General features: G+C 40.7%; 1 protein-coding gene across 7 annotated transcripts in view; it reads left to right on the forward strand.

Moving 5' to 3' along the window:
* Positions 1-21,802, forward strand: part of LOC124145339 (CD109 antigen-like) — a 101,459-nt gene that overhangs the window by 40,297 nt on the left and 39,360 nt on the right. For 2 of the 7 annotated variants that reach the window (XM_048397422.1, XM_048397423.1), the window contains exons 13-19: positions 968-1,138; positions 1,998-2,099; positions 4,520-4,591; positions 5,797-5,994; positions 7,883-8,032; positions 8,769-8,909; positions 9,915-10,035. In XM_048397422.1, the coding sequence (XP_048253379.1) occupies positions 968-1,138; positions 1,998-2,099; positions 4,520-4,591; positions 5,797-5,994; positions 7,883-8,032; positions 8,769-8,909; positions 9,915-10,035 (955 nt within the window). Of the gene's footprint in view, positions 1-967; positions 1,139-1,997; positions 2,100-4,519; positions 4,592-5,796; positions 5,995-7,882; positions 8,033-8,768; positions 8,910-9,914; positions 10,036-11,960; positions 12,067-13,144; positions 13,254-15,666; positions 15,767-19,013; positions 19,126-21,802 lie in introns of all 7 variants that reach the window. The other 5 variants (XM_048397427.1, XM_048397425.1, XM_048397429.1 and 2 more) reach the window with 5 other exon arrangements.

Raw genomic sequence — 21,802 nt, forward strand, 5'->3', positions numbered from 1 at the left:
CCAGTATTAACCTTGATTTTCCTTCGACACTTCCCTGATAGTGACTGAAGTCCTGTTCAAAGTGAAATTCAGCCTAATTCTTCCATGAATTTGCAAAATTCTCAATTCTGATTGGTCAATCAGAGGTTTCAAATCACAATAACCACCTCTGATTGAAACAGCAGATGAATCCTCATGCTGTGAGTTCAATTCCAATTTCAATTTGCACCGTGCACAGGTATGTTTATCTCCTGACTCGCTCTCTAAAAGACCTGTGAAGATCCGGGGTAGAATAGGTCTTCGGCAACACATGCTGGTCGTAAAAGGCTACTAATGGGATTTGCTGGTCAGGCTCGCCGACTTGGTTGATGCATGTCATCATATCCCAATTGTGTGGATTGATGCTCATGATGTCAATAACTTGATTGTCTGGTCCAGACTCGATTATTTAGAGACTGCCAGAATATAGTTCAGTGAGGAGTCAACAAAAACACTCTCTGAGAGCTAAAAACTGTTTCCCCACAAAGGTAATGGCCCTGAGGTGGGCACAGTAAGGTAATGTAGTATCGACACCAAAGTTCTGTGGGAATATACCTAACATACTTAAGTAGTTGAGGGGCACGGGTGGCCTAGTCGTCTAAGGCACCACAATTCGCTATGCAGAGTTGCATCCCTTGTGCATGCCAGGAACCTATGATTTGGGTGGATTCAAATCACAGTTCACCCAGGTCTTTACCAAAGCTGTAAACGTCTGAGACCTTCATCACTTCAGACCTTTCTCCTAGTAGGCTCACACATCATGGGATTACTGGAATACTGTTCTTAGCAGCTTCAAACCCAACACTCTCACGCTCACTTAAGTAGTTGGGTTTCAGAATATATTTGACAAACATGGAATGATGGCTTCGAAGCCTTAGTGTTCAGTTCCTTCTATCAGACATGTTTCTTTGTTTTTCAAGTCAATTATTGGAATGGATTTTGGTTCCAGCTCAAGGTGACTAATCTTGTGGACAAGACTCCAGCTCATGTTGGAAAACAGCTCGAAGTGTCTGCATATTTGACAGAGAACGTGAAGAAAACCCTTACCATTGACACCCAAGGAATGGTCACCACAGATTTCGACATTCCTGCCAAGTTTGATCGCGATATTTATTTCTCGGTATGTAAACCCAACTATGCATGATCTTTTCCTGGATGTAACCTGTTTTTGTGTCTCTAAATATAGCCCACAGAATTCTGGTTGGACATGAAAGTGGCCGCCATATTAATAATTTAAGTTTTGCCACTTGGTGTGAAATTTGATGTATGTTAAGATGTGGAACGCCTAATAACAAGAGTGCCTCATTGGTGCTCTGGATAGAGCATCTGCCCGGAGATAGAAGGTGGGTGACTGTGTCTTAGTGGGGTATGTTAAACTGTAGCATGGTATCTCAGTGGCCAAGCACTATAAGACCATCGGGACATGTACAACAGCCACATGCATATATTCATGTCGCAATGTAAGGGAAAAAATTTGAATGCAGCGTTAAACCCAGAAAAACAAATGTTGTGTTTTGTGGTGATATCATTTATATGTGAAATTGGTTTGTACTGCCATGAGATTGTAGGGTCAGTAGGATTCTGTCCTTGTTACTCTCTGACACAACTAATGGTGCAAATATTTGAGGCGAGAAAGTAAGGGGAGATAGAAAATCTGGCACTCCATTGTTTCATCAACTATCCTACATCTATTACATGATATCCATAAATACAGGATTTGGCTGTCATCACATTATAAAACAAAGCTCTCATCAGTGTCAACTGACCATACCTATAGTCCTCGCCACTTGGAAACAAATCATGAAATATTGTGATGATTAATTAACGAAGATAGCTGCATGTGTGCTAATCAGGAAATACAAGAGCCTGGCACTAATGTAATAGGCAAAATAGGTAGTTTTCTTTGAATTATTAGAAATAATTATTGGTTAATATAGACATGTTGAACACTTTTACCATTTTCTGTTTTTTCTCTCTAGGCTTCGATTGTTGGTGAGAGTAGGATGAGCGCCTCTCACCACGTTGAAGCTTACAGAACCAAGCTGAACACGGTCCTGTCTGTAGAAGTGTCAACTGATCAGGTAACTAGATACAATTTCTCTGGTCGGCTGGAGACACGGGGAACACAGTTGTCTGAGGTGCCGCAGTTCCAGATAGTTCTGGGTTCGAACCCCAGATGCCCCGTTATTGTTTCTGCTTCTGTCAGCACCATATTCATGTCCTTGGGTTTCATCAAACTCACTCACTCACTCCTTGTGGTTAAAGCGTTCGCTTGTCATGCCAAAGACCCAGGTTTGATTCCCAACATAAGTACAATGTGTAAAGCCCTTTTCTGGTGTCCCCCGCCCTGATATTGCTGGAATAATGCTAAAAGTGTCATAAAATCAAACTCACTCACTCATAATTCGACTTGGTCATGCAGATGCAAGGCACAGGCGTTATTTGTTTTTGTTTTGAGAAAGTTCTGAGTAATGAAAGATGTAAACAAACGTATAAGAGAAACCTTATTTTTGACTCACACATGTATTATGATATGTGTATACAAAATACATAAATAATTATGAAAATATTTTTTAAACATTCTTAACTGTAAATTATTACACAAAACATATTTTTGTTATTTAGCACAATCATAGAAGGGCGACACTCTCTGTCTTTGACTTGACTACTTGCCGTAGAGCACTTACGCTCCTCGCCTGCAGCCACTAGGAAGTGAATATTGGGATTCACGTAATAAATCTGGGATTCGCGAATGGAACATTGTAAAAAACCTACAACTGTATGGAGAACAACTTTGGTTTCTTGCATTTGGTGATGATGCGATATGGATTCTTTCACTGTTATCAAGGAAGTTGGTGTCCTTAAAGTTGTATGTTTTCTTATTTATTCACCAACTTCTAAAATGCCAGTCAAACAATTGGAACTTTGTATGATTAACTCAATGAAACGAAATTACAGATGCTTTTTATTGGGCTCATGGAGGGTTTTGGAATACATTCTTGCACACTTCTTAGAAACTTAATATCACAGCTGGAATACTGATTTTGACATAATTGAAATTGTAAACAAGAAAGATGGTTCTGTTGGAGAGTAGGAAAGTTCAAAATGATCATTGTTTTTTGTTTTTCGTCTAAGGCAATCATCACTTAGGGTTTAAGTGACATGTGCATTATAACTGAGATACTATTCACAACTGTTTCTGATTTGGCTTATGACCCCAACAACCTATGCTTGTCATACATAGGAGGAGACTCAGTAGATCATGTGGTCAGCTCAGTGACACAATTCAAAACTCTTTCTGGGTTTGGACCCGTGAAGATCCAGAGTAGAATAGTTCTTCAGCAACCCATGCTTGCCGCAAGAGGCGATATATGGGATCGGGTGGTCTGGATCACTGACTTGGTTGATGCATGTTATCATATCCCATTTGGGTGGATCGATGCTCATGATGTCAATAACTGGATTGTCTGGTTATTCACAGACAGACAGACGTCATATAGCTGGGATGTTGTTGAGTGTGACGTTAAACAAAGAAAACTACCAACTTTCTGGGTTAGAATATGACTCCAACAAGCCATTGCTGCTCAGGACCAGTCACTTCCCAATCGAAACCGTAAATGTGTGATTTTGCATCAAAACAAAATTATAAAATGTAGATTATGCAATGAATTTAATGAGACTTTCCAACACATTGTCAGTGGATGCCCAGCTTTGGTACAAACACAGCATCTTCAGCGACATGATGGCGTGGCTCGATCCTTTTATTACTGTCTTCGCCATGCTTGTGGTTTTGACACAGAGGTCCATCCATGGTACAACCCAGAATATGTTGAAGGCGTCACGGAAAATGATCAATACAAAATTCTTTGGAATAGGCCCATTTACAGCTTCAGATGTATCCAGGCCAACAAACTGATCTTGTCCGTTTTGATAAATCCAATGAAATCATTGAAATTATTGAATTTTCTGTACCTTTTGACACTTATGTGATTAAAAGATACAGAAAAACATGGCAAATATGCAGACCTCGCTTTTCAAATGTCACTCTTGCATCCCAAGTACTAAGTTGTCCGACTCAAAATTGTTCTCTGTGCCTTAGGTTTATTACGTCCCAATCTGTTACCTGACAATGGGAGAGTACCCGAGTTTGCTGTCAGGAATACAGCCCTTCTGACAATCTGGGTAATGCAGAAGGCTGCAGTGTTGGGGAGTCTTCACATTCTCCGAAAAGTCCTGGGTTTGGTTGGGCAACACTCCCATGCATTGTCTGGGCTGCGTGTAGAGGGGGCAAGGGCCCTGAGCTGATTTAAGCCTAACCAGCCTGACTGTGTCATGATCACCCAAACCCCTTTGCTGCATTTTGTATTTTAATCTGATAATAATAATAATAATAATAATATTAATAATAATAATAATAATAATGGTTTCACTGGATCGTCAGTGATCCCTGGAATATTGCTGAGAGTGTCATTAAACAACAAACAAATATTTTCTATTCCAGGCAATTGAGGCTGGCGCTGACTTTGACATTTCTATCAAGTCCACAGGCACACTGAGACATGTGGCCTACATGGTGAGTAGATGTATGTTGCAGTGAATCTCGGGTATAATGGGCATGGTATATTTCCCGTATCCCACAATGGTCATTGTAGCAACCAGTATTGAATACAGAACTATTTGTATGGAGGAATGTGGCTATTTAATAAGTTCTCATCTGTGTCTGACAATAGAGGTAGCTGTTGAACAAGTAACATTATGTTGTAACATGTGTTAGACAAGGGTGTGGTCACTTTGTTAGACAAGGGTGTGGTCACATTGCTAGATGTGTTAGACATGGATGTGGTCACATTGCGAGATGTGTTAGACAAGGGTGTGGTCACATTCCTAGATGTGTTAGACAAGGATGTGGTCACATTGCTAAATGTGTTAGACAAGGTAGTGGTCACATTGTGAAAGTGTGAGACAAGGGTGTGGTCACATTGCTAGATGTGTTAGACATGGGTGTGGTCACATTGCTAGATGTGTTAGACAAGGGTGTGGTCACATTGCTAGATGTGTTAGACAAGGGTGTGGTCACATTCCTAGATGTGTTAGACAAGGATGTGGTCACATTGCTAAATGTGTTAGACAAGGGTGTGGTCACATTGCTAGATGTGTTAGACAAGGGTGTGGTCACATTGCTAGATGTGTTAGACAAGGGTGTGGTCACATTGCTAGATGTGTTAGACATGGGTGTGCTCACATTGCTAGATGTGTTAGACAAGGGTGTGGTCACATTGCTAGATGTGTTAGACAAGGGTGTGGTCACATTGCTAGATGTGTTAGACATGGGTGTGCTCACATTGCTAGATGTGTTAGACAAGGGGTGTGGTCACATTGCTAGGTGTGTTAGACATTGGTGTGGTCACATTGTTAGACATGGGTGTGGTCACATTGCTAGATGTGTTAGACATTGGTGTGGTCACATTGTTAGACATGGGTGTGGTCACATTGCTAGGTGTGTTAGACAACTGTGTGTTCACATTGTTAGTGTTACATATAGTGATGCATTTTCATGGTTCCATGCTAGTTATAAATATCAATCTGTGATAAGTCTAGTTATTTTACTGTCTTGTTGACAGGCTTTTATTGTTTACATGTATTTATGATACATAACCTTTGAAAGTCAAGATAGGTCTGAAATACTGCTGCCGTGACTTTCAATTTTAACTCACTCTTTCACTCTCACTCCTCCATGTACATTGTACCTGTCATCTATAAGTTACAAAATGTTTGCAGGTGCTTGCTCGAGGTGTCATAGTTGATGGCGGCAAGGTGGACATGACTGGGATGACCATTCAACACACCCTCACGGCCACTAGACTCATGGCACCGATGGCCAAGGTCATTGTGTATGGTGTTGTCGACAATGGGACAATGTCAGAGGTCATAGCTGATTCCAAAGACATTGAAGTGTTTAGCGTCTTTGATAATGAGGTGAGCATTTATTGAAAGTATTACAGTTACAAATGATATGTTTAGTGGTAATGTATGTGTTGTAACAGAGTTGTATCTGAGAGATACTACTTACAATACGACTAATTCAAACAGGGCCTCAAGTCTCACAAACACACACTTGTGCAGACAGCATTCACTGATGTGTTGATGTTAAGCAAAGTCACGCAGAATGATAACGGCGGTTGGGTAGCCTAGTGGTTAAAGCATTCGCTTGTCAGGCAAGCAGCCTTGGATACAATTTCTGATGGCCATTTCTGGTGTCCCCCCACCATGATATTGCTGGAATATTGCTAAAAGCGGCATAAAAGCATACTCCCTCAAACAACTTTCGAGCGAGGGTTGTTGAATTCTTTGTAGAAAGAGCATGTTTGATTGCACTTTAATATGTGAAATGTAAACAGCAAAGGCTGGATCTGCTGTATTGTGATTGATCATTTAAAAATGGCTTCCACAGGAGATATCTCCTAGGTGATGAAATAGCAGGACAATGCACAAGTAGATAAAGGTTTAAAAACTCAAAGCCTTGCCTATATATATGTATAATGACCTCTATATGTATAATGACCTCTATTTGTATTGTCACCTCTATATGTATCATGACCTCTATATGTATAATGACCTCTATACATATCATGACCTCTATATGTATAATGACCTCTATATGTATCATGACCTCCATATGTGTAATGTCCTCTATATGTATCATGACCTCTGTTCATATCAACTCAATACATATCATGACCTCTATATGTATAATGACCTCTATACATATCATGACCTCCATATGTATAATGACCTCTATATGTATCATGACCTCTGTTCATATCAACTCAATACATATCATGACCTCTATATGTATAATGACCTCTATACATATCATGACCTCCATATGTATAATGACCTCTATATGTATCATGACCTCCATATGTATCATCACCTCTATACATATCATCACCTCTATACATATCATCACCTCTATATGTATCATCACCTCTATATGTATAATGACCTCTATACATATCATGACCTCTGTATCATGACCTCCATATGTATCATGACCTCTATTCATATCATGACCTCCATATGTATCATGACCTCTATTCATATCATGACCTCTGTACATATAATGACCTCTATACACATAATGACCTCTATTCATATAATGACCTCTATACATATAATGACCATTATACATATCATGACCTCCATATGTATCATGACCTCTATTCATATCATGACCTCTTTGTGTCATGACCTTTATACATATCATGACCTCTATATGTACAGTGACGTCTATACATATCATAACCTTCATATTTTTCATGACCTCTATACATATCATGACCTCCATATATATAATGACCTCTCTACATAGCATGACCTCTGTATGTATCATGATCTCTATATGTACAATGACCACTATACATATCATAACCTCCATATGTATAATGACCTCTGTATGTATAATGACGTCTGTATGTATCATGACCTCTGTATGTTTCATGACCTCTGTATGTATCATGACCTCTGTATGTATCATGACCTCTGTATGTATAATGACCTCCATATGTATAATGACCTCTGTATGTATCATGACCTCTGTATGTATCATGACCTCTGTATGTATCATGACCTCCATATGTATAATGACATTTGTATGTATAATGATGTCTGTATGTATCATGACCTCTGTATGTATCATGACCTCTGTATGTATCATGACCTGTGTACATATCATGACCTCTTTACATATCATGACCTCCATATATATAATGACCTCTCTACATAGCATGACCTCTGTATGTATCATGACCTCTGTATGTATCATGACCTCTGTATGTATCATGACCTCTACTTACTGTTTCAGGTACAACTGCGGTTCTCCGCTGAAGAGAAGAGAGCTGGTACAACTGTTGATCTGACCATCTCCTCTGCCCCCAACAGTATATACTACCTTCTGGCAGTGGACAAGAGTGTCCTCCTCCTGGGTACTGGCAATGACATCACGCAGAGTGACGTGAGTAACTGTCTGTAGAACATCAACAAGAGGGACATGGATTTGGAGGATTTTTGTTGTCAATTTAACAGCAGATTGATATTGTGAAGACCTTAGGTCCAGTGATTAAATACCTGTGAATGATAGCCATGTATCAGAAATATAGGGCTGGGAGACTCATTTTGTTCAAATTGAAGGACGTTTGTTTTTTTAAGGCAGTATGAACAGTTTTGTGGTCTGCATGATCTGCATGGTCTTTTCTTTTCTCAGATTCTTAAATTCTCCCAAACTGTAAAAAACAAACAATTAATGTCATTTTTATTTTGCTACATGAGAGCTCACGACTGCTGGAACCTGATGCTGGTATTTTTAAAAAGTCGTCCATCTTCGAACAAATTGCATTTACTTTCATGACGAGCATTTGGAGTCATACATAAAGATGTAGAGTGTTCCTATGAAACTGCTGACAATTTGCTGTGAATGGTTGGTTGGGTTATTCCCTAGAGCAAGCATATGCTTACATTTGCATGAGAATATAAATAAGTAAACAAATGATAGAAATTGAAAATATCAAAATCAAAGCAAACTATTACTGATGTGTGTGTTTTGTAAAGACATTTGAAATATATTTTTTCAGGTTAAAGGACAAATTAATCCAATGAAGGACATGCAAATGAATCCATTTATCACTGCTTTGTTGGTATGGGACTGACTATCACAGGTGTGGCATGACAGGACTTTCATATTCTCTGAACAGGTGGTCGATGGTATTCGCAAGTTCAGCCTGGAGGAGTCGCGCAGTTTGAACACAGAGGAGCCCCATTTGATGGGTGATGTGATAATGCCCCGGGGGGGAGGGGACTCGGACCTACCCACCAGTGCTGGCGAAGTGCTCAAGGTCAGTGCTGATGTTCTGAGATTAATTAATAGTCTTGTACTTGAAGACGGCTAGACTCAGGTGAAATTGTAGTCTCAGCAATATTGAATCCAAGACGGTGAAATTAATATCCAAATATGCATCTGTTGTTTGAGACTAGAAGAGTGATGCTATGTCATCATGGGGGATTCAGATTGTCAGTATTATCAAATCATCCTATGCTTGTTGAGGCTTAAAAAGATTAATGATTTGGTTCTCAGGCAATGGTTTTGAAAATGTAGTGCGGGTGGGCTTTGCTTTTTCTGAGATGCATCATAAAATTTGAATTGGCAGAAAAGCAAGTGGAGTGATTTGAGTAAGATTTGTTCAGACTGCCAATTGACCTGAGCTTAGTTGCCTTTAACTGTAATTCCTCTTGTGTGACTGTACGTGTATGTACAGTTTGTACCTATGCTACTAGAAATGTTCCAGTTGACCACAACCTATTGTTTGCAGACAAAATGCATTGTGGTGTGTGAGATATTTCTGTTAAATAGGAAATTATCAGGACCAGTAGTTAATCAAATTGACCATATGTGAAACATTGGCTGCTGTTTGTGTTTTCCAGAAATTCAGCCACCACTGCTCTTGCCATGTTTTGTTTTCTCCAACACGAGCTTGGCATACATACCTAATACATTTGGAAAGTTTTTTAAGAAATCTTCTGACAAAATTTTTTAAAAAAGGAATCAAGTTGAATATTAACAGTCATGACAAGCTTGGAGCTTTTGCATATGATGCAGACAGTTCTATTTGATACTTGTGGCTGTGAGGGATGTTTAACATCTTTCGACAACATCGCAGTTGTCAAAGCAGTAAGTTTGATGTGAATGGATTCCCAAAGCAAATATCTACCACCGTGGTAGAATTGCATGAGTTCAGAGAGGGTACAGCAATGACCTTGAAGCACCCTTGCAGCTAAGGGACATAACTGATGAGCCCTTCATCATGTTCTGTGTAACATTTCTTTGTTCGTGGCTCCTGTAGAAGCAAGGACTGATGTACATGACGGACGTAGTGGTAGAAGAGGAGGAGGCTCCAGTCCCCGATGTATATTACTATGATGACATGGATGGGGATGTGTTTGACGACTATATGAGTCTAGACAGTAAATCCTCTGCTTTTATCTATGAATGATGCAAAGAAGCAGCTGTTGCTGTAGCCACAAGAGTTGTAATGATATGCCATATTTTACCGTATAGCATACCATCCCTGAAAAGCATCACATGCCCTCCACGTGAAGCTTCAGACAAAAGATGAAATAACCGATCTGATTGGTTCCCCCAGGACCTTCAAACCTTGTAAAGATGAAGTACCTCAACCAGGTGATGCCAATGAAGGGTCCCAACTCTTATGGTTACATCTGTGTGTCTTATGCATTGTGATGCTGGTGACGCAGGTGATGCTTTGTGTTAATTACTCTGTGTTGTCCATGTTCTCTTTGTGACTGACCTGAGGAACCCTTTCCTTCAAGGATTTGTGAATTTTTTCTTCAGAAGAGGTGAGGTGAAATGGGGTTTAGTGTTGCGTCCAAGATTATTGCACTTGTTAAGCAGCTTGCATGCACATGTGTGTGTGTGTGGCTGCTTGTACTAGTCTGGACTGATGCACGCATATGCCAATTTATAGTGCTAGCCCACTGAGATACCATGCCGCAGTTTAACATGAATACCCCACTCAGACACAGTATACTGACTCCGAGCCAACCAGTCCTTGTTTTGCCAAGCGCCAGACAGGGTAACAACAAGTACCATCTTATAATGTCTTTTGGTATGACGCAGTCAGGGATCGAACCCCGTCTTCAGAAAAAACATTTTGTAGTGTGTTTCATTCCTGTTGTCTCTACCACTTTGACAAGTGTTACTTGTGGGTTGGATTTTAACTTCAGAATTTTTTTCATTGCAAAGTTGACCCACGGTAGAATAGGTCTTCAGCAACCCATGCTTGTCGTAAAAGGCTACTATGCTTGTCGTAAGAGGCGACTAACAGGATCGAGTGGTCAGGCTCGCTGACTTGGTTGATGCATGTCACCAATTGCGTGGATCGATGCTCATGATGTCAATCACTGGACTCGATTATTTACTGACCGCCATCATATAGCTGGAATGTTGCTGAGTGCGGAGTTAAACAACAAATAAACAAATCATTGCAAAGTTACAGTACAGGTGGTAGTTCCTTTATTACATTCTTATGAAATAAGTCTCACTGCTGTACCTTTATCAAACTATTTTGGATACCGGGGTAGAATAGGTCTTCAGCAACCCATGCTTACCATAAAAGGCAACTATGCTTGTCGTAAAAGGCGACTAACGGGATCGGGTGGTCAGGCTCGCTGACTTGGTTGATGCATGTCATTGATCCCAATTGCATGGATCGATGCTCATGATATCAATCACTTGATTGTCTGGTCCAGACTTGATTATTTACAGACCGCCTTCATATAGCTGGAATATTGCTGAGTGTGGCGTTAAACAACAAACCAACCAACCAACCAACCAACCAACCAAACTATTTTGACTGCGAGTACTCACCCACACAAGAGAATTCATAAAAATGCTAACAGGACTGGAAAACTTTTAAGGACCTCTCGGTTCTTTGATATTAATAAAGTAAAAGGAAGGAATATGGTGGTCCTTACCATTTCTGGAGTAGTATATGTAGGTGGATACGGATTACGTTACAAGATGAATCTTTGCCAAACGTGGTAGAGACACCAAAAAGCTCCAACAACTGCTGATGATGACACACTACTTACCAGTTCACTGTCAGAGCTTCAGGTAAATGGTCGCATCAAGTGTCACTCATTTAATACCAGTGGAAATGATGTGCAAGTCATGAGACAAGCATAGGAACCCAGAATTGGAGCATCATCTATGTTTTTGTTGACCCCTGGACCATTGGCTATCTTAATCACCTCAGCCTGAACTTCTGCAAAATCCATCAAGAACAATTTGTCAGGGTGCCTGCAGCAGTATGCCATTATCAGTCAGTATAGATCATTTGAAATAATTTCTGTTCATTTTATGTTGTCAACGATTGGGTCTGGTGTTTATGAGTGACATTATTGTGGAGAAAGCTGCACCGAAAATATGGCGCGATGACGTCGTGTTCGCAATGGCTGATGCTAATGTTAGGAGAGGTAATAGTGGCTTCTTGAACAGAAACATGGTGTTGAATCCTGGAGTCAAGAAATTTCACTGAATGTCAAAAGGGAGAAATTTGAAACAAATCTTTAGGGGGTTGGTTTCATTGCTGCAGAGACTAGTATTTTGTCAGCAACATTGGCACCATGCATATAGCCCGTGCTAGAGTCTGTCTCAGAGCTACAGATCAGTGTGAACGTCAGGTGTCTTCCATTACCAGTGAAAATGATGTGCAAGGATTGAGAGAAGCAGTAGAACCAAGAGACTCAGAAATGTATGTTTGTGTCAGGGATCAGTGACCCAGCTAGGTCCCCTCGCGATCTGATGGAGAGAGATTATTAAATGAGCATGCGTGTCATACTGATTTTATGAAACAAGTGTCAGAATGTTTGTATTTCCCAAACACCAGTGAGGGTAATATATAAATTCTTACACTACTTTCTAAAATCAGTATGACACACATGTGCAATAATTCCTTTATCATGCATCATTTCTTAATCCTTTTGAGGCGGGGTCGGGTAGCCTGGTGGTTAAAGTGTTCGCTCGTCACGCCGAAGACCTGGGTTCGATTCCCAACATGGGTACAATGTGTGTAGCCCATTTCTGGTGTCCCCTGCCGCCATATTGCTGGAATATTGCTAAAAGCAGCGTAAAACCATACTCACTCACTAATCCTTTTGATTTCCCGTTTAGAAAAATGCACAGATTACAACTGACGTCTTTTGTTGACAACTATTGTTGAATGACGTCAACAATCTTCTATCTTCAGCTACGTCGTTTCTAGTGTGAGGTCATTCCAACCTTATGCCACAATAAGATTTTGAATGACGTCAACAATACCATCTGCATGATGTAAACACTACACTGGTGCATGTGAAGTTGTGTTTGCACCAGTGTACATGCATACACTTTGTATGGTCTCTGTTATTTCTAACCATATAGGTAAGAAAATCTGTTCTGACCTCAGCTGGAATACCTCAAGAGCAACTGGTTGTGCAATCTTCAGTAGCATGTCCTAAGTCTGATGTCACTATAGATCATTTCTAGTCATGCCAGGTGTTTTCTGTTGTCTAGAAATTGGGTCTGGTGTTTATGACTGACATTGTTGTGGAAAAAGCGGAAGAAAAACATTTGATCATGTGGGCAATGGCTGCTCCGGTTGATGCCAATATAAGAAGAAAAGGTAATAATGGCTTCATAAACAGAAATCTGGTGTTGAATCCTGGAGTCAAGAAATGATCGCTGAATGTCAAAGGGAGAAATTTGCATGTGTACACTTTTTTGTTTGTTTCTGTAGTGACTAGATTTTCGCCATCAATATTAGCACCATGCATTTAACTCTTGGAAGGTATTTGGCCTTGATTTTTGTCTGGCCTTGCATTTGGAGATGGAGCCATGAAAATACTTTTAAAAGGCTTGAATCTTATGTACAAAGCCTGGTAAAGAGAAGTACTATGGAGTCTTGTATGTGTGTTATGTATTTGGCATGATGAATGGGACAGATGAAGTAGGATGGTGGTGGTGGAGGTGGAGGTGGAGGAAGAAGTGGCAAACTGGCAAGATGTGCTTCCCAGGATAAGTGGTAGTCATGCATGTACCGATCCAGTCAACTGTGATGATCATTACCAGTTACCAGTGAAATTGATGTGCAAGGATTGAGAGAAGCAGGAGAACCAGAGACTCAGAAATGGAGCATCGTGTATGTTTGTGTTCGGGATCAATGACCCAGGTCCCCTTGTGATCTGATGGATAGAGATTATTCTACGAGCATGCATGTACCATCGATTTTATGAAACTGGTGAGATGTACTTCCCAGGATAGGTGGTACAGTCATGTATCTATCTAGTCAACTGTAACAGTTTTAACAGTTCATTTTACATTTTTGAGTAAGAAATGCTGAATGTACACTAATAAAGTCAAGTACTAGGTCACATTGTGAAACTTCATGACCAGGTCTTAATGGTCAAAAACCTCCTTGCTCAGGTCTTGATGGTCAAGAGCCTCAGTGCTCATGTCTTTATGGCCAAGAGCCTCCTTACCCAAGTCTTAATGGTCAATAGCCTTCTTGCCTAGGTCTTAGTGGTCAAGGACCTTCTTGCCCAGGGCCCACTTGCACAAAGCCATCTTAGCACTAGGATGATCATAACTCCCATACTTTAACATAGGCTCATGATAGTCTTAGCGCTAAGATCGCTTAGTGCAAGTGCAAGAAGGTCTTTATGGTCAAGAGCCTCCTTGCCCAGGTCCGAATGGTCAAGAGCCTCCTTGCCCAGGTCCTAATGGTCAAGAGCCTCCTTGCCCAGGTCCTAATGGTCAAGAGCCTCCTTGCCCAGGTCCTAATGGTCAAGAGCCTCCTTGTTCAGGTCCTAATGGTCAAGAGCCTCCTTGCCCAGGTCCTAATGGTCAAGAGCCTCCTTGCCCAGGTTCTTAGAATAGGTCTTCAGCAACCCATGCTTGCCGTATGGCGACTATGCTGGTCGTAAAAGGCGACTATCAGGATTGGGTGGTCAGTCTCACTGACTTGGTTGATGCATGTCATTGATCCCAATTGCGTGGATCAATGCTCATGATATTAATCATTGGATTGTCTGGTCCAGACTCAATTATTTACAGACCGCCATCATATAGCTGGAATATTGCCGAGTGCGGCGTTAAACAACAAACCAACCAACCAACAACTGTTGGTTCTTTTGGTGGACTATTTGTCCATGTTTATCCAGTCCAAACACTCTTCAGGTTCTCCGTTTTCAGGACCTCGTTGTCCTTGTTTTGACCCTGCTTGTCGAGGCACAACTTCACTTTTTCCAGCTTGCCTGTGATGCAGGTGATCTTTGATAGAATGTTACTCAGTGTAGGTGAAACATCATTAGTTCTGCTGATCAGTATCATTAAGCTTCCAGGGCCCACTTGCACAAAGCCATCTTAGCGCTAAGATTATCATAAGCCTATGTTTAAGTATGGGAGTTACGATCATCTTAGCGCTAAGATAGCTTTATGCAAGTGGGCCCTGAACAAGGTCATATCTTATAGACAAGGCACCTGACTGCAGAACAAAAGATACATCCTTGCATTAGACTTTGAAAATGATCAATGGCAGCATCTACTGAATTATTGCATCAATAATTCTCCAAAGAACTGATAGAATATCTTCTATCCTGTACTTGGTGATTTACATCTAAATGCGACCCGTGAAGATTCCGGGGTAGAATAGGTCTTCAGCAACCCATACATACCGTAAAAGGCATCTATGCTTGTCATAAAAGGCGACTAACGGGATCGGGTGGTCAGACTCTCTGACTTGGTTGATACATGTCATCGATCCCAATTGCGTGGATTGATGCTCATGATGTCAATCACTGGATTGTCTGGTCCAGACTCGATTATTTTACAGTCCGCCGTCATATAGCTGGAATATTGCTGAGTGCGGCGTTAAACAACAAACAAAACAAACATCTAAATGCTCTCTGGTTAGATCTATAATGTCAAAGCAGATGTGCAGATGTCATGTGAGTGTTTGATCTCTAAAAGCATAAGCAACATGGCAGATAGGGGCACCACTTGTAATGTACATGTATGTTTTTGTTTCCTGACTCCAGAAGAGCGGCTTGGTATATTTAAGTGGGATGATCGTAGAAAAGAGCCGTCCTGACAAACAAGTTATTATGTTTCGGGATAATGTACCTGCGATGAATAATGGTAAGAAGCTACAAACAAGACATATTTTACACTCATCTTCAGGACGTATTCACTGTATTTAGATTCCTCTGCAATAGGTGTTCCCCTAGACTGTTTGTTAAGGTAGACTACTGTACAACAGCACTGATTTGTGTCCACCTGTATGTCTACATCAACAGACTCCCGGTCCTAATCATTGCTTTCCTAGAGGCTGGTTCTTTTGCAGCTTGGAAACATTTTACTAATTATTACTACAAAGTTCACAATGGTTGGTTTACAGATAAATGTCCCAGTGAATGAAACACTAATGATGAATTTCCTTGTACATAACATCTTAAATGGGATTTTTTCAAATTCAGGTCATGTATGTTTTATCAAATAATATTAATCAAGTGAGAATTCCTAGATGAATGAAGACAGTGATTACCGTATTCGACGTAATACTCGCCCAGGGCGCTCTCAAAATTAGATATAGGGAAAAACATAGTTGAATGATTAATTTCGTGGTTTATGCTGACAGCCTGAAATGTTTATCTACGACAGATATATTTTTCCAGAATTTAATTGCATATGATTAAGGATGGATAGAACACACGAGTGTGTATTATACGCGAATAAATAAGTCTTATGTACATTGATCAATTGGAAGGGATGCTAATTGGGCTTGTTCACTAGCTAATATATTAGCAAATATTGCCGTGGGCGCTTATTACGGTGAATACGGTAACACTGTTCCTTGTTCAGTTGTTGATGCAATTCAGTGTTATAAACTATGGTTTGTCTCAGAGGAAATCCTTTGGTAACTCTTTTGTTTCAACTCTTTTGTTCAATTTCTTCATCATAAACTTCATCGCAGGATTTGGGACTGTGCACATCTTGTTAAACATCCCAGTGGTTACATTTGCTGAGGACTGAGCCCATAATATATTGACTACGTATTGAAGATGAGTTCAGTCTGCTATTGGCATATGATGGTACAACTGACTGTGCCTGTACGGCCCTGTAACGTACTGCAACAAATAATCTTACTCAAAACACAGCTGCTTTGCTTCTTGCACAAGCTGTATAGTTTATGCTTCATCATGTATTCATCATAAGCTGTACTGTAATCTGAGCTAGTGATTGCAGAACAAAGGGGCTGTTGGGTAGCCTAGTGGTTAAAGCGTTCGCTCATCACACCGAAAACCCGGGTTCGATTCCAGACATGGGTACAATGTGTGAAGCCCATTTCTTGTGTCCCCTGCCATGATATTGCTGGAATAGTGCTAAAAGAAGTATAAAACCATACTCACTCATTCACTATTGCAGCACTTTTTTTCACTGTATAACATCGGCTATCAAGCAGGTTTGGGTCTGCCATGTTATCAAGACATCTGTGGTCTGTCTACCTTAGCCATTCAACCTGGACTGCTGAGAAAGACAAGTCCTCTCTAAAAGTACTAGCTCCAGCAAATGTATTTAAGAATTGACTGGTGGAAATATGTTGTTTGATATGAACTTATCACAATTATTGTAACATTAATGCTTCATGACAAGGTAATCTAAACTGACATCTCTCCTTGTGGTCATTAGATCTGTCTCCTAATGACAATTTACCCATGAAGATCCGGGGTAGAATAGGTCTTCAGCAACCCATGATTGCCCTAAAAGGCGACTATGCTTGTTGTATGAGTCGACTAACGGGATTGGGTAGTCGGGATTGCTGACTTGGTTGATGCATGTCATCGTATCCCAATTGCATGGATCGATGCTCATGATGTCAATCACTGGACTGTCTGGTCCAGATTTGATTATTTAGCTGTAATATTGCTGAGTGTGGCATTAAACAACAAACAAACCAAACAAAAACCAGTGGCAACTGTGAAAGTTGAAATATAATTCAGTGGGTTCATAAAGCTTATGTCTGGTATGATAGACATAGAAAAGGATGAAGTAGAAGATATGAATTGATAGTTCACCTCAAATATTGGCCATGGGATGATTGACAGACAGGTGTGTTTTCAACAATAGACACATCTCCTTGATATTTATACAGACAGACACATGCTTACAAGGGCAGTCACACGTAATTACATTTACTGTACACAAGACCGCTCTGTTGATGGTGTTGCATTTCAACATTATTTTTATTTTAAAACCTTTCAGGTTTTGGGTTGTTTGAAGATTCTGTTTGGTTAGACACCCTTATTTCTTGTTGGAGGTGATGTGTGAGGGTATTGGGTGGACACAATTGGTGACCTACCTGATGTTGTGATGATAGCTGGATGACATGGTGTAGTGCTCAGTTGGTTCGTATCTTCTGGACCTGACTGAAACATCTGGGAAGCCATGATGTGGGTATAATGTTTCTGATTGGATACAATCCCCTCACTCACTCACTGGCTGTGTTTCTATGAAAGAGCCTGCAGCACATAGATGATTGGAGTGATTTTTTAGCTCACCTGACTGAAAGTCAGGTGAGCTTCTGTTGTGTACTCTTTCTCTATCATCAGTTAAAATCCTCTCCTCTGGACTGATGATGCCGAAACTTGCTTGTACCCACCACTGATGACATTCTGATTCGTTCAAGAAGTTCAAACCAAATTTTCAATATGGCCGCCACTTCTTCTTGTACACAACGTCAAGTATGTTGCTCAATTGAGGACTAATACACTTCGACCTTCCCATCTGTCTTTTGAAGAGGGAAACATGATTCATTATTAAACCAAATAATACACCAATGTTTGGGAAGCCATGGCGGTTGATTACTTTGAATTAAAACACCAATGTAGGTAGTTCTTAGTGCTTACAGACAGCCTGTGCAGATGTGGTTCATACACCAGGAATTTGTTTGACTGTGTACTTTGCAGGAACTGTGTTGTTTCAAGGTGAAAGATGTAGCGATCCTAGGCTGCTGTGATACTTCTTGGTCTTCCTGTTGTTGGACGATATCTGCAGGTGCTATGTTGTCAGTGTCATACCCTTTGTCCAGAATTGTGTTCTGGTCAACATTGAAATGCCTTGACACTGATGCTTGTCATTCACGTCTGCCAATAGCCTTATTGAGTCTTGTCATTATGAGTTTCAAAATTCACTTCATTTACTGAATGATTTGTGAAAACCACATGTATCCTAAACTGTGACTTGCATGTGAAAACTGCTTTTCAGCTTCCCAAGGGAATGAATCATGTTAATGTCAGAGGTCATCGATATTGACTCAAGGACAATTAAACAACTTTCTAGTTGTATATAATTTCAAGTAATTTCAGATCCCTTTTTGTTTGTCTAGAAACTGGGTCTGGTGTTTTTGACAGACATCACTGTGGAAAAAGCAGCTCCTCGATTGGAATTTGAAAGGGTTGCCTTTGGTGGTAGAGTTGATGCAGACATTAGGTTTAAAGGTAACAATGGCTTCTTCAACAGAATGGTTTGGTCTTGATTTTGCTTTCATTGTTGCTTAATTCTCTTTACCTTGTTTGTTCAGGTCCTGCCTGTTCAGGTCATACATGTTGAGGTCCTCTTTCCTCTTGTCCTTTTTGTTCAGGTCCTGCCTGTTCAGGTTTAACATGTTGAGGTCCTCTTTCCTTTTGTCCTTTTTGTTCTGGTCCTACCTGTTCAGGTCATACATGTTGAGATCCTCTTTCCTTTTGTCCTTTTTGTTCAGGTCCTGCCTGTGCAGAACGTGCTCGTCAAGGTCCTGCTTTACTTCATCTTGTTGGTTCATGCCCTCCTTGTTACGTCTTTTTGTGGAGGACCTCGCTTGTCCCAGTTCTCATTGCATACCAGTCTTCATTGGTCATGGATCGGTCCTCCCTGGAATAGTCCTCATTGTACAGTTCCTCCCCCTCTGTGTCCTGCTTGTCCCAGTTCTCATTGCATACCAGTCTTCATTGGTCAGGGATCGGTCCTCCCTGGAATAGTCCTCATTGTACAGTTCCTCCCCCTCTGTGTCCTGCTTGTCCCAGTTCTCATTGCATACCAGTCTTCATTGGTCATGGATCGGTCCTCCCTGGAATAGTCCTCATTGTACAGTTCCTCCCCCTCTGTGTCCTGCTTGTCCCAGTTCTCATTGCATACCAGTCTTCATTGGTCATGGATCGGTCCTCCCTGGAATAGTCCTCATTGTACAGGTCCACTCTCTTAGTGGTCTGGTAGATAGATTGTATTTTTAGGTTGTAGGTACCCTGAATTCTAGTTAAAGGAAATTGGAGCGGGTGTTGTCACAGTAGGGAAGGGATACTTCTTGTATGGGTTACCCTGCCCCCTCAAATGCAACCTTCTGATGCTGTGGTTGATGAAGCTGGATTGAATGGAGTCGTGCTCAGTTGTTCCCCATCTGCTAGACCTGGCAGCACAATGAGGTTGATATAGATGTAACAATACAAGCTTGGGATACAATCCACTCACTCACTCACTCACTCACTCACTCACTCACTCACTCACTGTGTTTCTATGACAGAGACAAGGACTACACTACATGACTATTTTGATGGTTGAAGTGGATCCACCCATTTTTATGCATCGCAGAAGAATGTTTAAGACTTTTGGTATGATTGTTTTTGGGGACATGGGTGATCGTTTTGTGTGTTGTGGTGGGGTAGGTTATGGTAGTGTTGTGGTGGGATATTGTGTGGTAGTGTTGTGGGATGGTAGTATGTTATAGTCTTGTGGTTGTGTAATGTGTAGTAGTGTTTTGGTGTTGTGGTGGGGCAGTGTGTTGTAGTGTGATAATCTATTGTAGTGGGGTAATGTGTTGTAATTATTCTTTAGTCTAGATTGGTTTGCATGTGGATGCATCGATGCCTCTTACAATGAGACAAACAAGTCGACAGAGGAAACACCTTTACTTACCACCCTCTCCTCCAAAGATTGCTGACTGCAGCGGAGATCTGCTTCCTCAGGGAAACAGTCTTTTCTCACTATCATGATGGTGGAGGTAGAGAGACCTTGATTCGAACATCTGCCGATTGAACATTGTAAAGGAAGAGTTGTTAATGATGAGTTTCGGTTTATGAATGATGACCTTGGTATGTTATCTGTAGATGGAGATATTGTCATATCTGCTGTTGACGTGGTTGTGCATGTTGTCATACTGAAAAGGATTCATCTCTTTTCATGGAAAGGCTTTGTCAGTGGATCAAGTCAGAGAGATTGTGTTAATTAGGGCTCCAAGTACTTAGGGCCTGGATCGGTTTCAGCAAAACTTGAGTCCATTATTGATGACTCAAGTACTCACTAAGGGGAAGTAACTCTAAATTCAAGTATTTTTCTTAATTTCAATACACATTTTGTATGTAATGAAAGAAAGAAAGCTAGTTGCATTAGTCATCTACGCTACAAGTGAGAGCTGTTGTATATCTATAGAAAGGTATTGATTATTTCTTTTCTTCTGAGGGGGCATGGGTGGCTAAGGCGCAGCGATTCGCTGTGCAGAGTTGCGTCCCTTGGGCACGCCAGAAACCTATGATTGTGGGTTCGAATCCCGGATCGCCCTGATTATGTTTCTAGGTTTGTCAGCACCATACCCGTGCTCGTGGGTTTCACTAAGGTGGTAAACGTCTCAGACCTGGATCACTTCGGGCTTTTCTCCCACATTAAGCTGACACGCATTGATATGACTGGAATACTGTTAAAAGCGGCGTTAAACACAACTCAACAACTTTTCTTCTGTAATTTCAATGGGTGATTCTTCTGTCAGTAAAATGTTCAATCACATACAATCTCATTTTAACAGGCACATTCTTGTAAAATTGCTACAAATAGATTTCAATTGATTAATATTTTAAACAAATTTCAAACAAAGTTCAAAGACATTTTAACGTCAGTGCGACTGCCTTGCACTAGGTATATAGGTCTGCATGGCCCACACTCGGGGACTTGGTTGATGCATGTCATCGTTTCCCAACTGATTCAATCAATGCTCATGATGTCAATCACATGATTGTCTGATCCAGACTTGATTATTTACTGATATTGCCGAGTGTGGGGTTAAATACCAAACAAGATAACAAAACATGTCCCACAAAGTAACCATATAAAAATTTAACACAGGTAGGTTTATTTACGTGGTACGTTGTA

The sequence above is a fragment of the Haliotis rufescens genome, unplaced genomic scaffold (genome assembly GCF_023055435.1).
Source record: "Haliotis rufescens isolate VD_foot unplaced genomic scaffold, xgHalRufe1.0.p SCAF_17, whole genome shotgun sequence".
Taxonomy (NCBI): Eukaryota; Metazoa; Mollusca; class Gastropoda; order Lepetellida; family Haliotidae; genus Haliotis; species Haliotis rufescens.